Source organism: Lepidochelys kempii, chromosome 12, assembly GCF_965140265.1.
Source record: "Lepidochelys kempii isolate rLepKem1 chromosome 12, rLepKem1.hap2, whole genome shotgun sequence".
In the NCBI taxonomy this organism is placed as follows: Eukaryota; Metazoa; Chordata; order Testudines; family Cheloniidae; genus Lepidochelys; species Lepidochelys kempii.
In genome coordinates, this window is record NC_133267.1 from 5176758 (window position 1) to 5196000 (window position 19243).

A 19243-nucleotide genomic window follows, 5' to 3' on the forward strand; every position below is an offset into this window, starting at 1 on the left:
GCCTCCAGCTCTGGTTCAGACATGGTGTTTATCTGACCACTGGGTGCCTTTGCCCGGACTGTAGGTTTATTGAACAGTCATAGTCCCTGTGTGGCGGTAGTGAATCTATGTTTTTCTTTTCTAATACATTCAGGTAGTCTCAGTACCTGTTGAGAAGCCGAGGTTTTGGTCTGGAGCTGCTTCCTTCTGGCTAGTCCCCCTGTCTGGGGTCTCATTTCCAAGCATCTTATCCAATCCTGGGGCCTGTGGTGCAGATCACCAGGTTGGTTTGTTCGTTTGTTTGAGGCAATCTTTCTGGCAATATTTGGAGGGGAAGCTAATGCTCCTCCACCACCAAGAGAAAATAGGTCATGCTGCTCCAACCAAGCAATGCCAAGAATTATTGGGAAGAACGGAGAGTGGATCACATCAAAGCATATTGTTTCCTAGTGCCTTCCGCTACGGTCTCTAGGGGGATGGTTTCTTTGGTCACTAGTCCTGATGATACGGGTGACCCCATCAATCGCCTCCACCAGGTCTGGGATGGTTTTTGGCCAGATTGGGATTGGGAGGGTTTGGACTGCCTTAGACTCTGGGGCTACTGCCAACTTTATGGATGCTATCATCACCATTTACAGGGGGATCTACCACACCTGCCCCAAGACCCACAATCATAGCAGCAATTGGGAATGCAGACAGACCCCCTGGTTCCTGGGTTGGATTCTGCTTGGGGGTGGTGGTTCCAAAGCATGGAGCTCTGGTGATGCCCAGACTCTACCCCGCCACTGGGACAGGGCTGGTCCATTTCCCAAGCTCTTTTGAGGTGGGCAGGAGGCAAGATCATGTCCTCATGCTTCCGGAGAGCAGCCTCTGCACACCATATGTGATGTAGGTCATCAAAGATGGTTGAGAAGGCTTGCAGGAAGGCGTCCCAGTCATGGGGAAGCCCAATTGAGTGCTTTGTTGGTGAGAAGGCTGACGACTGCCCCCACCTTAGTTTAGACTATGGGGTACGCTTGAAGGTGGAGTGGGAAGAGCAATCTGCATTAGTTCAGGAGCCCCCAGAATTTCCCCAGAGGACTAGAAAAGGGCAAACACAGCACCCGTCTTTAAAAAGGGGAACAAAGAGGACTGGGGAATTATAGGCCAGTCAGCCTTACTTCAGTTACTGGGTAGATACTGGCATAAATTATTAAACAATCAATTGGCGAGCACCTAAAGGATAATAGGGTTATAAGGAATAGTCAGCATGGATTTGTCAGGAATAAATCATGCAGAACCTAATTTCCTTCTTTGACAGGGTTTCTAGCCTCGTGGCTAGGGGGAAGCAGTAGACATGTATAGGCCTTTTGGAAGGGGTGCTCCTGAAATACCATATGGATCATCTAGGGGAATCATCCCTGGACTACAGCAGCAATGGTAGCCAAGGTTCAGGACTCCATTTCCCAGATTGCCTAGGGTTCAGGGCAGAGACAGAACTACCAAAACCAATCATGAGCCAGAACTCAGAGATAAATGGGTTTGATTTTACTTTCGGTTTTGGCTGTGTTTGGAGCATAGCAAGGCAAGAAGCATCACAGCCAGAGAGGACCCTTCTCCCCTCCACATTCCTACCCCAAGGAAGACTTTGGGTCCTTTTGGGATTTCTGGGACATTGAACAGTGTCATCTTAGCGGAGACCAGAACCTCAGGAGGCTGAGGAGAGTAATAGTCAGGCTACCATGAGCCCGCCTAACTACACATTGGACTCCAGACCAGAGAGCCCCAAGGATGACCTCACAATCCTTGGTGGGAATACTTTGTAAGAACACCCTTGTTTATTCTGATATTTTGTTTTAAGCCCACCATCAACTTCAGTGCTGCACCACCCACCAAAACCTGAGCCTAAGTTTACTATTTGCCTGGAGAGGTGTGAGGAGGGAGCACAGCATGGTTGGTACTGGCTGTAAATGTTGGGAGGGGTAGAGTTTATGTATTGTTGTTTTTATCTTTTCTTATCCGGATTCTTTTTCCCCCATTGTCCTGTATCCCTGAATTCCCCAGACCTAATAAAGCTCTGGATACTGTTTTATTACTCTGGAGATTGTGATAGCTGTTTTATTCATGTGTGCTCTGGCTGACACATGACAAATCATGGAGCAGGTCCTCAAAGAATCAATCCTGAAGCACTTGCATGAGAGGAAAGTGATCAGGAACAGCCAGCATGGATTCACCAAGGGAAGGTCATGCCTGACTAATCTAATCGCCTTTTATGATGAGATTACTGGTTCTGTGGATGAAGGGAAAGCGGTGGATGTATTGTTTCTTGACTTTAGCAAAGCTTTTGACACGGTCTCCCACAGTATTCTTGTCAGCAAGTTAAGGAAGTATGGGCTGGATGAATGCACTATAAGGTGGGTAGAAAGCTGGCTAGATTGTCGGGCTCAACGGGTAGTGATCAATGGCTCCATGTCTAGTTGGCAGCCGGTATCAAGTGGAGTGCCCCAAGGGTCGGTCCTGGGGCCGGTTTTGTTCAATATCTTCATAAATGATCTGGAGGATAGTGTAGATTGCACTCTCAGCAAATTTGCGGATGATACTAAACTGGGAGGAGTGGTAGATACGCTGGAGGGGAGGGATAGGATACAGAAGGACCTAGACAAATTGGAGGATTGGGCCAAAAGAAATCTGATGAGGTTCAATAAGGATAAGTGCAGGGTCCTGCACTTAGGATGGAAGAATCCAATGCACCGCTACAGACTAGGGACCGAATGGCTAGGCAGCAGTTCTGCGGAAAAGGACCTAGGGGTGACAGTGGACGAGAAGCTGGATATGAGTCAGCAGTGTGCCCTTGTTGCCAAGAAGGCCAATGGCATTTTGGGATGTATAAGTAGGGGCATAGCGAGCAGATCGAGGGACGTGATCGTCCCCCTCTATTCGACATTGGTGAGGCCTCATCTGGAGTACTGTGTCCAGTTTTGGGCCCCACACTACAAGAAGGATGTGGATAAATTGGAGAGAGTCCAGCGAAGGGCAACAAAAATGATTAGGGGTCTAGAACACATGACTTATGAGGAGAGGCTGAGGGAGCTGGGATTGTTTAGCTTGCAGAAGAGAAGAATGAGGGGGGATTTGATAGCTGCTTTCAACTACCTGAAAGGGGGTTCCAAAGAGGATGGCTCTAGACTGTTCTCAATGGTAGCAGATGACAGAACGAGGAGTAATGGTCTCAAGTTGCAGTGGGGGAGGTTTAGATTGGATATTAGGAAAAACTTTTTCACTAAGAGGGTGGTGAAACACTGGAATGCGTTACCTAGGGAGGTGGTAGAATCTCCTTCCTTAGAGGTTTTTAAGATCAGGCTTGACAAAGCCCTGGCTGGGATGATTTAACTGGGAATTGGTCCTGCTTCGAGCAGGGGGTTGGACTAGATGACCTTCTGGGGTCCCTTCCAACCCTGATATTCTATGATTCTATGATTCCTCTGTATGAGATTGTATGTTAAATATTTTCTCCAGGGACAAGCCCTTTGTGTTCTATGCATTAGGAGGGGGTTCCTTGGGTGGAGGCACCAGGTGCCTTTACATATGAACTCAGGACCCATACCCCTGAGGAGAAAAGGGATAAGGCTGCAGCCATGATTCAGGGCTGGGTTACATGTGATTTTAGTAAGGCTCGTGACACAGTTCCACATGACATTCTCATAAACAAACCAGGGAAAAGTGGTCTGGATGCAATTACTATAAGGTGGGTGCACTGAACACAAAGAGTAGTTATCAATCGTTCAGTGTCAGACTGGGAGGGTGTATCTAGTGGGGTCCCACAGGGGTCTGTCCTGGGTCTGGTACTATTCAATATTTTCATTAATGACTTGGATAATGGAGTGGAGAGTGTGCTTAAAAAATTTGTGGATGACATCAAGCTGGGAGGAATTGAAAGTACTTTGGAAGACAGGATTAGAATTCAAAATGACTCTGACAAATGGAAGAAGTGGACTGAAACCAACAAGATAAAATTCAATAAAGACAAACTGGAACTAGTGCAGAGAAGGGCTACTAGGATGATCAGAGGAATGGAAAACCTGTCTTATGAAAGGAGACTTAAGGATCTTGGTTTGTTTAACCCACAAAATGGGAGGGGGAGATACGATTGCTCTCTATAAATACATCACAGGGATAAACACCAGGCAGAGAGATAAGCTATTTAAGTTAAGGGCCAGCGTTGACACAAAAGCAAATGGATATAAACTGGCCACCAACAGGTTTAGGCTTGAAATTAGACGAAGGTGTCTAACCATCAGAGGAGTGAAGTTCTGGAACAGCCTTCCAAGGGAAGTGGTGGGGCAAAAAGCCTATCTTGTTTCAAGACTGGGCTTGATACATTTATGGAGGGGATGGGATGATGAGGTTGCCTACCATGGCATATGGCCTACAGTGTGACTGTTTTTAGCAAATATCTCCAACAGCCAGAAATGAACCACTAGCTGGGGAAGGCTCTGAGTTACTGCAGATAATTTTTCCCAGGTGTTTGGATCTTGCCTGCATGCTCAGGGCCTAACTGATCGCCATATTTGGGATTGGGAAAGAACTTCCTGCTGGTCAGATTGGCAGAGGCCCTGGCCATTTTTTGCCTTCCTCTGCAGGGTGGGGCAAGGGTCACTTGCTGGTCTGAAACTAAAGTAAATGGATTCCCTGTAATTTGAAGTCTTTAAATCAAGATTTGAGGACTTCAGTATCTCAGCCAGAGGTTAGGGGTCTATTATAGGAATGAACAGGTGAGGTTCTGTGGCTTGCAATGTGCAGGAGATCACACTAGCTCAGTGGTTTTCAAACTTTTTGTTCACGGACCACTTGAAAATTGCTGAGGGTTCGCGGACCACTTAATACTCTTTCAAAATGTTGTTTGTACCGTTAGCTAACTATTGTGAAGCGCCTTGGATAAAAGCGCTATATAAAAAACTCAATAATAATTAACGTTTTTTTGTTCTATAAATAAAAGCACATGACTCATCTTTTAATATCAGTAGTCTTACCCGCCCCGGCAGCCCCCGAGCTGGGGCTGGGAAGGAGGGGGTCTCTCCTCACCACGGCAGCCCCCGAGCTGGGGCTGGGAAGGAGGGCTGTTTCTCCCCGGCAGCCGCAGCCCTGGAGCTGGGGAAAGTCTCTGGCTGCTACAGCCCTGCACATCCCAAATTCCCCCCAACCCCTCTTCTCACCCCACTGCCCCCTCCCACCTACCCCCTATTCCCCCCCAAGGCTACCACCTCATCTTACATGTGGGTCTTCTCCAGGGTCCAGGCACCTAATTAGCACAGGTGTGGCCCCACTAATTAGGGGGGTGGCCCTTCATTGTCTCATGTGCGGCCGCCCAGGTGCACACCCTAGAAGGGACTATCCACAGACCACCTGAATGGAGCTCACAGACCACTGGTGGTCCATGGACCACGGTTTGAGAACCTCTGCACTAGATGATCATAATGGTCCCTTCTGGCCTTAAAGTCTAGGAGTCTATGAGTCTAAGGGCCAGATCCCTAGTTGGTGTAAATTGAGGTCTCTCCTTTGGAGTCAATGGGGCCAGTCACCATTGGAGTTAGTGGAGCACCACTGATTATACCAATTGGGGTCTGGCCCTTAGCTCCTTAGATGTTCCTTCACACTGCCAATTTCTGTTGCTCTTTTCTTAACTCCCTCTGGATGACTCTGTATTTCTGGTTAGGTGGTGCCCAGAAACAAATGCAGGATTCCCAACAGGGTCATGGCAGGGATAATGCCTGCCTTTGGCATCATGAGGACCATGCTTCTGAGACTGCAGTATATCCATACATGTAGTAGCTGGTGCCGAGACGGGGCTTGTTTGAAGCAATGTGAGTCTGTGGTTGAATTTGATGCGTATGGCAGTGAGGGAGCCAGTCACCCTTCTTGGAGCCAGAGCTTGGCAGGGTGTAGAGAAGCAAATTCTCTCCCCCCCCCGGCCCCGGACTTCCCTCAGTTGGGGAAGGATATGTTCATAGATCTAATTGCAGAGAAGCCCACCTACTTGGTAGGTTAGCACAGTCATGTGGCTGAAGTACTTAATTACAGAAAGCCAATATAAACCCCACTCAGCTAGCAGAGGGGAAATCTAGACACAAAGGCACAGCATCTTTCCCAGAGAGGTCAGCAGAGCAGAGCCCGGTAAGCCCCGTGACCATGTTAAGAAAGCTGTGTTGTGCTCTGTCTAGGACTTGTGGCATGTGAGGGTTATGTGGGAAGGTGTATGCAAACTCATGGTGACCGGGCTGTGGGTGCGGTGGTGTTACACTCCTGGGGAGATGGAGTGCGGGTGTGCATATGCATTTCACAGGGCTTTGCATGCTGCTCTCAGATGGTGACTTTCCTCAGACGCTCTCTATTGTGGAGGTTTCCTGGAAGCAGGGCAGAGCTCTGGGAGTTCTACAGTGAACGGGGTGGGGAAATTCTGCTGGGAATGGAAACGCTACAAGAGAACAGGTGAATTTGCTCTGAGACAGCTGGACTGCAGAGAGCCGGGGGCTCCGTGTGATTCCCACTCCAGTGCTGATTACATGGCTTTTCAAACCACCCCGATGTGCCGCAGCAAGGGAGAGTTAGTTCCATGATACCTGGGTGCAGGGGTCAAAGAAGTGAAAGAAAGGTGGAGTCAGCCCTGCGTGGAACCCTTTAATCCACCCAGGGGCAGCCGGGCGTTCTGCCACCTGAGGGACTTTGTAGTGTTCTCTTTGCAGTGCAGTCGTGCCCAAAAGGACTGGTCCAGGAGCTGGAGCCCATTGTGCCAGGTGCTGCACAGACAGACAGGGAAAAGCCAGTTCCTGCCCAAAGAGCTCCTGGTCCAGATCACAACAAGAGGCAACAGGTGACTGAGATGCACCCACAGGTGGTGGGTGGGAATGGGAGCTGGAGGGCTTTGCCTAGGCTTGTTTTACATATGCCAAGGAACTAGTCTCCCAATGCTTCCCTGAGGAGACAATTCACTGGCTCAGTACGATGCCCTGGCAGGAAGGTCCCCCCATATTCGGTGTCTATTTTGTTCCATCCCATTTTCTTCACCTCACTTCCTGGGTTCTTCCCTCACTTCCAATCTTAGAAATTCCTCCTCCACCTCTGGCCTGATTTATCTGCTTGGGAAACCGCCCCGTCCCGAGTGCTCTGTTACCCACGCTGCCAACGTTTCCTCGGTTTCCTCTTTAAGTAACTCCGTTCTGGCCCCCCATTATTGCTTTGCTCCCCTAGGAGCTTTCCCCACGTTGTTTGTGACACTCAGGCGCAGAGGCAAGCTGAGCCTCATCTGCACCTGCAGGGAGAGAAGCAGATGGGAGCCTTTTACCCTGCCTTGCCTTGGAGTAGGTGAGACGTGAGAGACCCAGGGACAATGTGAGGGGCTGGCCCTGGGGAATCCTGGACCACATGAAGGGCAGGGCACGGGGTATGGGGACGCTGTGGAGGGAAGGCCGCGGGGAATCAGGGATGATCTGAGTGGTGGGCTGTGTGGAATCAAAGATGACGTGAGGGGTGGGACAGGCTGCCGGGAATCACCCCATAGTCTGCCCCATGCCCCCTCCACAGCCTGCCCCCTCCCTCTCCCTGCCCAGTCCCAGAGCTTATCCTCTACCCCTCCTTGTCTGGTCCCACAGCCTGCCCCATGCCCCGTCTGCCCTGACCCACATCCTGCCCCATCCCCCTCCCTGCCCAGTACCACAGCTTATCCTACATCCCTCCTTGTCTGGTCCCACAGCCTGCCCCATGCCCCCTCTCTGCCCTGCCCCATACCCTTCTCTGCCCTGCCCCACAGCCTGCCCACTCCCTGTCCCTGCCCTGCCCCACAGCCTGCCCCTGGAAGAGAATGTGTCTAATTTATGGGAGTCTGAGGTGTCTCTGAGGGGTCAGCACTGAGCTTGGGGGCTGGGGCAATTGCACCATGGAGTCCTCTCTCAGGAGGGGGTGCAAGATGGGTAGTGAGAGGGACAAAGGCCGTGAAGCAGCACACGCACTCTCCCCGGCTCCACTCCTCTTAGGGATGGGATGAATGCCCCCATACTGAACCAGCTGTGCCCTCTGGAGAAAAGCAAGACACTTGTCTGGGAAGGGCGAGAACCCACTTGTGAAACAGCCGAAGTGGGCAAGAACTCTAGGGACTGCCCCAGATGAGCGCCCCCCCCCCCCAAGCATTTACCGGCATTAGAACAGACCCGATGGGAGGACACCACCTCGACCAAATCCCCTGGGGAGAGGCAACTTTCACTGTGACGTGGTGCAAACAGGCAGAGAGGAGGCCTGTCACTGGCTGGCCACCCAGTCACTGTGGCTGCTCGAGGAAGGGGTGCTTGCAGCCTGCCCTGCAGTTGTACCTTAGCAGGAAACAACCCCCTTGCGTTTCCTCACTGAGCAACTGGAGGCTGCCAAGATCAGTTCCCTAACGGAAGGCTGCTGCTCGGGGTCTCCCACTGAATGGAGCTGTGAGGTCCTGGGTACAGGACTTGCAGTCCATATCCCAGGTATGGAGCTGAGTCTTTCTCTTCACAGCATCTGGGGAGAGCAGCATGACACACAGGGGACATCACACGAGATGTCCTAAAAAAGAGGCACCAAGAACCAGAGCGGTCTCTACTGTGAGTGAGTCGAGGTGTCTGCATTTGTCTTATTGACTCAAGTCAATGCCTGGTGACCCCAGTTTGTCAGGAAAATTGGGAAGAAAGGGTGCCTAGCCCAAGGCAACTCCAGGGAGAGTGGCCTTAGAAGTGATCACACCAATGGAATGGCTCTGAGAGCTGGATCGGAGGCCTCATAATCCCTCTTCACCAGCAGGTCTGTTTGCTTGTCCCATGGAGCTTTCTGGCCCACCAGGACAATAGCTTTCCTAATGAGGCAGGCAGTGGACACCAGCAAACATCTCAGATGTATCCTGTGACAACACGATGTGACTGAATGCTCCCCTGTATTCACACCTGACACACTAACCTTTGCACAAAGTATGCCTTGTAAGGTACCCTTTGAAAACTTGTAACTTGCTGGTCAGTATCGTCCTGGGAAAATATGTGTGGCAAGATTGTAAGTGAAGCTGTGAGCTTCCACTGTATGGTGTTATTAATACATGGGGTTGGCAAACGGGTCTGTTGCAAATAAAGGAACGTGTGCTCTGCTTAGTGTGCATTTAAGCAGTAAACTGAGTCATCAAGCAGGAAGGGGAGACAAAGGAAGTGCAAACAGGTGAGAACAAAGCTGCAGGGAACATCCTTCCACACAGACGTTTTGTCTCCTGGTTCTCAGCTGAAAATATTTTTCAAAATGGGTACTGAAACTATAAATAAGAGGGACCAACACCCCAAGGGACACCCCGCTTTCCCCCTGCCCATTGATTCACTGCACCTAAAGGGATATAAAGGAAGCAGCTGTTGGACTAGGGGTGGGCTCCTGCCATAAGAAGTTTGGTCAGTCAGACTGCTGAAAGCAGGTGGTGAGAAAACTTTGCTTTGAATTTAACATAGTTTGTTGAGTTAGGCACCAGTAGAGTTTTATCTTTATTTTCTTTATAACCATTTCTGACTTTTATGCCTCATTCCTTGTGCTCACTTAAAATCTCTCTCTCTAATTAACACACTTGTTTTATTGTTTTATCTAATCCAGTGCGTTTAAATTGAAGGGTCTGGGAAACTCCATTTGGGGTGGCAAGTTGTGTGCATAGTGTTCCTTTTAAAGAAATAACGGACCTAACATAGCTTGTATTGTCCAGGAGAGGGCTGGGTGGTACAGGACATACATTTCTGGAGGAAGATCTAAGACTGGGGTGTATTGGGGTAACCCTGCAGTATAACCAAGGCCACTGAGAGCCGGAATGTAACCCAAGTGTGGCTGTCAGGCTGCAGTCACACATGGACACTCGGGGCGTGGCTTGCATGCTAGAAGGCTGTTGGTGAGTTGCTATTACAGCAAGGCATTGTGGGGCACCCAAGGCTGCAGGGCACGGGTGCCACAGCGGCTCATTAGTCTGGATTGTATCCTGGTATGTTACACATGCGGGGTGAGCGGCACATCTTCACAGACACGGCTCAGGTGGCATGGTTCTCAGAGAGGATGAACGGTTTCCAGTGAAGAAATAGAGGGCTTCAGGAGTCCCCTACGCCAATGCTTGTTTTCTTTAGCGAGTCAGGGCTGGGGTGCCCAGGCCCTCTATTTCCTAGATTTGGGGATCCCTTCATTGGAAACTGTTCATCCTCTCAGAGAACAATGTGGCCTGAGCTGCATCTGTGAAGCTGTGCAGCTCACCCAGGCCAAAGGCTGCCTTCCATCAGCAGTGTGTGAATCACAAGGCAGGACTGGCGGGCAGCTGGCAAAGTCATGGAACCTGGAAGTAGCAGCTAGGCCAGGTGCCCCCCGCCAGAGTGGACTCCTCTCTAAGCCATGGCAGGCCTGTCTGGGTATTCAGGCAAACCAGAGAAATGGGATCTTCTCAGCCTGAAAACACCAGCCAGGTTCTTTTTATCTGTCTTCTAGTTCCTGAGCCTTTAGGGGAGTCACTTCATGGTTCCAAGGTTTTCTTTGCAACCAGGAAGGCTGGAAGCTTACTTTTCTTTTTTTGATGAAAGCTAAGATTCTCATGCGATCAGCTGACTCCAGCAGCTGGGGCTTTAAGAAATACAACACAAATCATGAGACTCATGATGAAATCAGGAGAGTTGCCACCACCGAGTGCAGGTACCGTATCCAGAGTCCATTCCCAGTGCTCAGGCTCTTCGTCTTTCGTTCAAGTGAATAAACATGGTGAGCGACTCTAGGCCTTGCCTGTTTGCCGTGCAGCCAGCCAGGCAGGCAGGCACCCTCCCTCTTAGTACAGTGTCCACCTGAGATGATCAGTTCAGTGATTAATTTACCAGGGAATGGAGCTTGTGTTTAAGCCATGTCCTATCATTCAGCCCGCAGAGCGGACTTTTTGAACTTCGGCCTTTGTGCCCAGCTCCTGATCCTCCTCCTGTTGTGCAGGTTCTGGGGGATCATGCTGAATATGCTGTTGCTGGGTTGGGGAGTGCTGCAGGGAATCCAGGCCATCCTCACCTCTGACCTCAGCAGCAGCCACCTGTCAGAGTTGCGCCCCATTCTGGATGGGGCAGAGAAGTCCAGCTACCCCAGCCTTCTGCAGAAATTCAAGGAGGCACCCGTGGGGCCCGCAGGTGAGTGTTGAGCTGCCTTGCCTCCCCGATGAGAGCAATGAGCAGTGAGCTAATTGGCACATGGCAGTGGCCACAAGCAGTGCTGCTGCTTCGTTCCAGTTCACTGGCAGGACGTCAGACTAGATGATCCTGACGGTCCTGTCTGGCTGTAAAGTCTATGAGCCTAGGAAAAGCGGAACCATTTAAAGAAACGCAGCCCCTTGTCCTGGGAGAGCCCAGCTTCCCTCGAGGGGTGTGATGTTCAGAACCACACCCAGGGTCTGGTGTGTCAGGAGAAATGGCTCACCCTTCTGTTCCTGCCCCAGCTCACTCACACAAGGCAGGAACACAGTCGGTCCCTGGTTGGCACAGCATCCCTCACAAGCTTAGTCATTTCCATGGCAACATTGCATCCCCTAATTAGCATAGCCACGCCCAGACTTGTAACTTGATACCTGGCTGACTCTGCAAATTACTGCATGTTATCCTATGAGGTAAATAGAGATCCTCCTGCCCTGCAGGATCCCCCCTTTTCCCCACGCACAGGCATCTACAGGGAAGACTGGGCAGTGATGGAGATCCCCTCCTGCCCTGCAAGATCCCCCCATCCCCTGTGCATGGGGATCTGCAGGCAGTACTGGGCAGTGATGGAGATCCCCTCCTGCTGCAGGATCTTCTCGATCCCCTGTGCACGGGGATCTACAGGCAGCTCTGGGCAGTGATGGAGATCCCCTCCTGCCCTGCAGGATCCTACCATCCCCTGTATGTGGGTATCTGCAGGAAGCACCGGGGGTGATGGAGATCCCCTCCTGCCCTGCAGAAATCCCCCCTATCCCCTGAGCATGGGGATCTGCGTGGGAAGCACCGGGCGGTGATGGAGATCCCCTCTTGCCCTGCAGGATCTCCCCTATCCTCCATGCATGGGGATCTGCAGGAAGTACCAGGCGGTGATGGAGATTCCCTCCTGCTGCAGGATCTTCTCGATCCCCTGTGCACGGGGATCTGCAGGAAGCACTGGGCGGTGATGGAGATCCCCTCCTGCCCTGCAGGATCTCCTTACTGCGTCTGTGACTGACAATAACTAAGAGTGTAACAATATTGGACTTTTTCTCCCTTGTTTGGCTCTGTCACTCCTGAGCCTGGGTTCTGAGTTGTTGGACAGGAGAAGTGCAACCGGCTCCCAGCTAACACAGGAAGGGCATGATCGAGATCTTGGGGGCTTCTTTCCCATGGGACTCAGCCTGGGGCATTGAGATCTGCAGGCCGCACCCAGTGAAGGTGGTGGGCAGATGGGAGCCGTTCTGTATGTGTTTAGACTTGTCCCAGATTGGTGAGTCCGTTGCACCTCTGAGGCTCATCATTGTTTAGTGACATTTGTGACCATTTAATCTCTCCCTGTCCCCCTTCACTCTGGATTGTAGAGAAGTGTGTGTGTGTGTGTGGGGGCAGGGGGTGTCGGGTCGGAGTGGAGCTCTGGCTCAGCCAGTCCCCAGGAGCCAATCAGCAGCGTCCTTCACCCTGTCTGTATTCCACAGGGACTTTACCAAGACCTGGGTTTGACAGGATGGCTATGGAGCTCCGTGTAGCTGATGAGGACCTCATGCAGGAAGCCAGTGTACTGGAGCCAGAGGTAACTTCCTATGACCCCTGGGGGGTTACTAACATCGTCTCACTGACTAGAATCATAGAATCATAGAATATCAGGGTTGGAAGGGACCCCTGAAGGTCATCTAGTCCAACCCCCTGCTCGAAGCAGGACCGATTCCCAGTTAAATCATCCCAGCCAGGGCTTTGTCAAGCCTGACCTTAAAAACCTCTAAGGAAGGAGATTCTACCAGACTAGATGAATTCTGAGACATGTCACAGATTCCTAGATTCTTAGGCCAGGAGGGACCACTGTGATCACCTAGTCTGACTTCCTGCAGAGCACAGGCCAGTGGTCTACCACTGAGCAATTCACTCCCTGCCATGCTCTTGTGCTCAAGAAGCTGAGATTTCATTGCTACTTTTCATGGTTGTGAAGAAAATCTTACACATGATTCTAGTGTAACAGATGCAGGATTGTCTGCCTGAGTCTGTAGAGAGCCTGAGACAAGCGCTGTGTGAGGTGCAAATTACACCATTCAGCTCAATGACATGTTCATTCCCAAACCTAAAGATGACAGTTTAAATGTCAGTATTGGTCACTGTCTCACCGCTGATCATTTTAGTAGAAACATCCAGCAAATGACTCCTCACAGTCTCTGTGTGCCCCAAGCCCTAACTATCTCTATCATCCCCGATGCTAAAACCTTCAGCTCTCCCATGCCTGGCAACTGCTGAGGTGTGTTATGGGTTGTCAATACAGAAATCCACTGAAAACTAAAATGTGAGGCGAGTATAAAATAAATTGAAATCAATAACAAGATAACCAGTCTGGAGGCTGCTGCATGGATTGGGTCACTATCTGTTTACATGGTTAATTCATTATGTAACCCTTCTGCCCGTCAGAGTTGGCAGCAACAAGGGCCGGGTTCCATATCTAGGGGATCCATTCCACTAACACAATGCAAACTGGCTCGAGCCCCCACCCAGTGACCTGGGACAAATATATACCACCCCCGCGGGCGCCTCTAAGAGGCAATACTTCCCTTCTCGCAAGCACATAGTCTGAGTGTAGCAAAAAGCCTTTTAATAACAGAGAGAAACAATGTGGCATTATGTTGGGGAAACACCACCAACAGGATTCATAACACAACCCATGAGCAAAAAACCCACCCCAAGCAAATTGGGGCGTGCCCTTTTCCCTTTGGTTCTTGGGTCCAGCAACCCCAAATCACCCAAAGTCCAATGACTCAAAAGTCTCTGTCCCTGGTCAGGGCAGCCCCAGAGTTCAAAAGTTTATCTGCAGAGCTTTACCTCCCAACCTGGGTGGAGATGGGGGTGGGAGTAAAAGACACCTTGCATGATCTGAAGCTGACCGCCCCACAGCTCCTGCTCTGCTCCGCTCCACCAGCCACCCCACAAACTGCTTCGCTCCGCGGCCCACAAGCAGCTCCCGCCATCCTACGAACTGCTCCACCAGCCTGTCCACAAGGCGCTCCAGCCCTCCCGCAAACTGCTCCACAATATCTCTTCAGGGTCCCCCCCTACTTAACACAACACTCAGTGATTTCAGCTCTTAGTCAGTTCAGCTCTTTGGTGAATTCAGCTTGTAGTAGGGGAGCCTCAGTGCTGGTGCACCATTAGCCCACAGTGAGCTCAGCAGCCTGTAACTAGACTCCTAATGGAATCAAAATTAGCTCTGATATTCCACAGTGGAGAGAGGAGGAAGTGCAATTAGCACGCAAGGCCCTCACCAAGGGGCCCATGCCACCAAGTATTAATACTTGCCCCCAACCTCTCTCAATTCAAGAGTTTTGGAACCCATGACCCTTGCCTAGCGAGTGCTACTTAGTTGATGGTGAGTCCCTCCATCATAGCAAAAGGCCAAGTACAGTTCCAAGCACAGTTCCCATAATCAGGGTAATAACAATTTATTCTTCCTGCCCCAATAACAGAGACACTGGGGATCCCACAGCAGCCAAAGTGACCATTTGGGCAGCTATGGCCTCATTCTAGGTGGGGTGGGTGTGCCTATGCAAATGAGATCAGCCCCTGAAGTTCTTTTCCACAACTTGCCACACCTCACCACCAGATGTCAGGGTGGAGCTCATCCTGACATTGCTTACATCTACAAACCTCACTTTTATCTGAAGCTACCACCCAATATCACCAGAGTCTGGGGACTTTGCTGCAGAGAATACGGGGCCTGGACTTCCAGGCCAGACTCACCAGGTTTGTGTACCCTTCCCTGGAGATATGGGGACATACCGTGACATTGTGGTTCAGACCCTCTGTAAATGGATATCATCTTCAGGGCACTCTCTTTCCCCCGCGGAGCCAGTTCTGGCATATGCCTGTGTACCTGCTCCATGTCCCTTTCTGGAGACCTGATGAAACCAACGTGCAGCACCCCCAAATCAATCCAACTTCAGTGCAAGCACAGCAAATGTTTAAACCTCCGCCCTCACACAGCATGCTGACGGGGGTCCCAAGGACACACTGAGCGGTTCGCCATTCATGTGCATGGTTGTCCTGTATGAAACCCCTTTTCTTTTGCTCCTCCTGCAGGTGTTGTCTGCTGCACTGGAGGCTCAGGGCCGAGAGGAGCGCGCTCCCCGCAGATGTGTCCGCTTGCTGGAATCCTGCCTTGGGCACCAGCTCCCCTGCTGTGATCCTTGTGCCACCTGCTACTGCCGCTTCTTCAATGCCTTTTGCTATTGCAGGAAAATCAGCGCCACGCTCCTGTGTGGCAAGAACTAGCGTTGGCGTGCTCCCCGGCCCCCCTTTTCTCGCTCCCTGGATTAATAACCGGGTTCCCTTACGCCCGTGTACCCTTTGCAGTTCCAATAAACGACCTGCTAGTAAATAGGGTCACCAAGTGCACTTGTTCTGCCCCTGGCTTTTTCTTTGCCTCTCACAGGGATATTCTCCTTTAGCAGGAAACAGCAAATATCTTCATGCCCATTAGCGAGAAGCGTGTTACAGAGACCTCCCTGTGTCTGATTAAAAAGATCTTCTGTACTTTCCACAGTATGCATCCGATGAAGTGAGCTGTAGCTCACGAAAGCTTATGCTCAAATAAATTGGTTAGTCTCTAAGGTGCCACTCCTTTACTTTTTGCGAATACAGACTAACACGGCTGCTGCTCTGAAATCTCTCAGAGAGATGACTGCTGGGGAAGGCAGGGGCTATCAGTCTTGTGCGAGTGCTGAGAGCCAGGTCATATGTGTCCTGTTTCCACCAGATTGCCTGTGGCATGGGAGTCTGTGGAATTTCACAAAGTGCTCTCTCCACATTGGAGGTGGTGCAGCTGGAAAGCAGAAGTGGTTCCTGTTTCGGGGGAGCAGCAATCCTCCATGGCACACAGATGGTCTCATACAATAATGTCTGATAACAGATGACCTCAAGAAAATCCTCACAAGGCCACCACGGTGATGTAGAGCAGACCTGTCGGGCTCATAGACTGTGGCCTTTAAGACTAGAAGGGACCATCATGATAATCTGACCTCCTGCACATTGCAGGCCACAGAACCTCACCCACCCACTCCTGAAATAGACCCCTAACCATAGGCGCCAATTTCCCCTCTTTCCCCTGGGTCCTCAACCTCCCCCGTCCCGCCCCCACTCCACCCCTTCCATGAGGCCCCGCCTCTTGCCACCCCTTCCCCACCCCCATTCCAACCCCTTTCCCAAAGTCCCTGCCCCCCAACTTCATCCACTCCCTGGCAATATTTCGACTCCTTCTCCAAATCCCCACCCGGCCCCGCCTCTTCCCTGAGCGTGCCATGTTCCTGCTCCTCCCCCACTGCTTCCCCGAGTGTGTTAATGCCGCCAAATGGATGTTTGGCGGCAGCCGGAGGGAAGCACTGGGAGGTAGGCAGGGGAGCGGGGATGTGGCGCGCTCAGGGGAAGGGGAGGGGGAGGAGGTGGGATGGGGGTCAGGGGAGTTTGGCTGCTGGTGGGTGCAGAGCACCCACTAATTTTTCCCCATGGGTGCTCCAGGGCTGGAGCACCCTAGTAGTCGGCGCCTATGCCCCTAAACACTGGTTGAGTTATTGAAGTCCTCACATCATGGTTTAAAGACTTCAAGTTAGAGAGAATCCACCATTTACACTAGTTTAAACCTGCAAATGACCTGTGCCCCACATTGCAGAGGAAGACAAAATCCCCCTAGGGTCCCTGCCAATCTGACCTGGGGGAAAATTCCTTCTCAACCCCAAATATGGCGACCAGTTAGACCCTGAGCCTGTGGGCAAGACCCACCAGCCAGACACCTGGGAAAGAATTCTCTCTAGTAACTCAGATCCCACCCCATCTAGTGTCCAATCACCAGCCATCAGAGATATTTGCTGCTAGCAGTCGGAGATCGGTTACATGCCATTGTAGGCAGTCTCGTCATACCATCCCCTCCATAAACTTATCAAGCTCAGTCTTGAAACAAGTTAGTTTTTTTGTCTCCACTGCTCCCCTTGGGAGGTTGTTTCAGAACTTCACTCCTCTGATGGTTAGAAACCTTAGCTTAATTTAAAGCCTAAACTTGTTGATGGCCAGTTTATATCCATTTGTTCTTGTGTCAACATTGGTGCTTAACTTAAATAACTCCTCTCTCTCCCTGGTATTTATCCCTCTGATGTTTTTATATAGAGCAATCATATCTGCCCTCAGCCTTCGTTTGGTTAGGCTAAACAAACCAAACTCTTTGAGTCTCCTCTCATAAGTTAGGTTTTCCATTCCCCGTATCATCCTAGTAGCCCTTCTCTGAACCTGTTCCAGTTTGAATTTATCTTCCTTAAACATGGGAGACCAGAATTGCACACAGTATTCCAGATGAGTCTCCCCAGTGCCTTGTATAATGGTACTAACACTTCCCTGTCTCTAGTGGAAATACCTCGTCTGATGCATCCTAGGACTGCATTAGCCTTTTTCATGGCCACCTTGGTGACTCATAGTCATCCTGTGATCAGCCAATACACCCAGGTCTTTCTTCTCCTCTGTCACTTCCAACTGATAAGTCTCAAGCTTATAGCAAAAATCTTTGCTTTATCAAATGCATTACTGAAATCCAGGTAGATTAGACCTACTGCATTTCCTTTGTCTAGAAAAATCAGCTATCTTCTCAGAGAAGGAGATCAGGTGGGTCTAGCACGATCTACCTTTGGTAAAACCATGTTAAATTTTATCCCAGTTATCATTCCCCTGGATGCCCTTTCCTACGTTCTCTTTCCAGATTTTTTCCAAGACCTTGCACACACTTGGAGTCAACCTAACAGGCCTGTATTTTCCCTGATCGCTTCCCCCCCCTTTCTTAAAACCAGGAATTATATTAGCTCCTTGAGACTTAACCCAGGAGCCATATAATGAATCTACCAACCGGGCTCATTATACAAAGTGAGGATACTGATGTAAGCACCTTTAGATTGGTGTGACCGTGTGCACAGTAGGGGATGGTGCCAATTTAACTACATCGGTTTCTAAATTGTTAAAGTGGTACAAACGCTGTGAGAGATCCCCTCTCCCACAACTGCTGTTGCACCCAAGGCTAATTCTGCCAGGAAGAAAGAACTGGTTAGCATGTGTATAATATAAGCCAATGCTGCGGAGGACAAATAGTAATGTGCCTAATGTATTCTTGCAAGGACTAATCTAAACCGACAAGTGAAAATGAACTTAGTGTTTCTCTCACCCTATTTGTGTATGTCACAAAAAAGTCACAATTGACTTAAGAGAGGCCCAGACTGGGCACAGAAGATGCTGAGCATACTCGTAGGGCACAGACAGGGCTACAGCATGGCAGGGAAGTCAATTTATTATTAATTATTATTATTATAGCTCGTTGGAGACACTTTGGAAGAACCACTTTCCACTGGAGAATGCAGCTCTGTTGAAACTGAAACGCTTTGTGAAATTGTGTCAATTTCATCAAAATTTTGGAGAACAAGCGGGAGGGGGGAAAATTCTAAAATGCTGAAACATCCTTTTGGGACATTTTTTAACCAACTGTTTTCAATTTTTGTTTGAAATAATGAAGCCACATTTTGAAATCTTGAAATAGTTTGTGAAATGGAATTTCCGCCTTCTGCACAGCTCCGTTAATTCTCAGGGTCCCAGGAGGACTTTGAGGCGCCTCCAGGATGGGAGGGCTTTTGCAGGAGCTGCTGTACATGCTAATACACGGTCCCTGCCTCGAAGCGCTTACACGGGTGACGGACGGCGGAGCAGCTGATGCAACACGCGCACAGTGATCAGGGCACTGCGGGGAATGAGATGTTACTTCCACAGGGCAGGCAGGATTTTCTTGTGCTTCTCTAATACACACAAAGAGACACATAGAGGGGCATCCACATGCAGGCCTGAGCCTGCACAGCACAGCACAGCACAGCACAGCACAGCACAGCACACACCTCTGTTTACACCAGGGCGAGCGACACCCACCGCCCTCAACAACACCACCCCGCCTCCTCCCCTGCCTCCACCCCGCCCCCTGCAACAGCCCCGCCCCTCCTCTGTCTCCACCCCCGCCCCCATCAAACTCTGAGATAGCGCGT

General features: G+C 50.5%; 1 protein-coding gene across 1 annotated transcript; it reads left to right on the forward strand.

Moving 5' to 3' along the window:
- The first annotated feature begins 211 nt into the window (after positions 1-211).
- Positions 212-15744, forward strand: AGRP (agouti related neuropeptide). The gene is made up of 4 exons (XM_073308439.1): positions 212-262; positions 10948-11135; positions 12650-12744; positions 15267-15744. Exons 2-4 carry the CDS (start codon positions 10961-10963, stop codon positions 15456-15458), a joined length of 462 nt encoding a protein of 153 aa, XP_073164540.1. The 5' UTR covers positions 212-262; positions 10948-10960; the 3' UTR covers positions 15459-15744.
- Positions 15745-19243: the final 3499 nt, after the last annotated feature.

What these genes read in the sequence shown, in the direction of transcription:
- AGRP (XM_073308439.1), top strand. Translation starts at nt 10,961, where the DNA reads ATGCTGAATATGCTGTTGCTGGGTTGGGGAGTGCTGCAGGGAATCCAG. An exon ending in GGCACCCGTGGGGCCCGCAG is followed by an intron (nt 11,136 to 12,649) that starts GTGAGTGTTGAG and finishes TGTATTCCACAG; the next exon opens with GGACTTTACCAAGACCTGGG. An exon ending in CCAGTGTACTGGAGCCAGAG is followed by an intron (nt 12,745 to 15,266) that starts GTAACTTCCTAT and finishes CTCCTCCTGCAG; the next exon opens with GTGTTGTCTGCTGCACTGGA.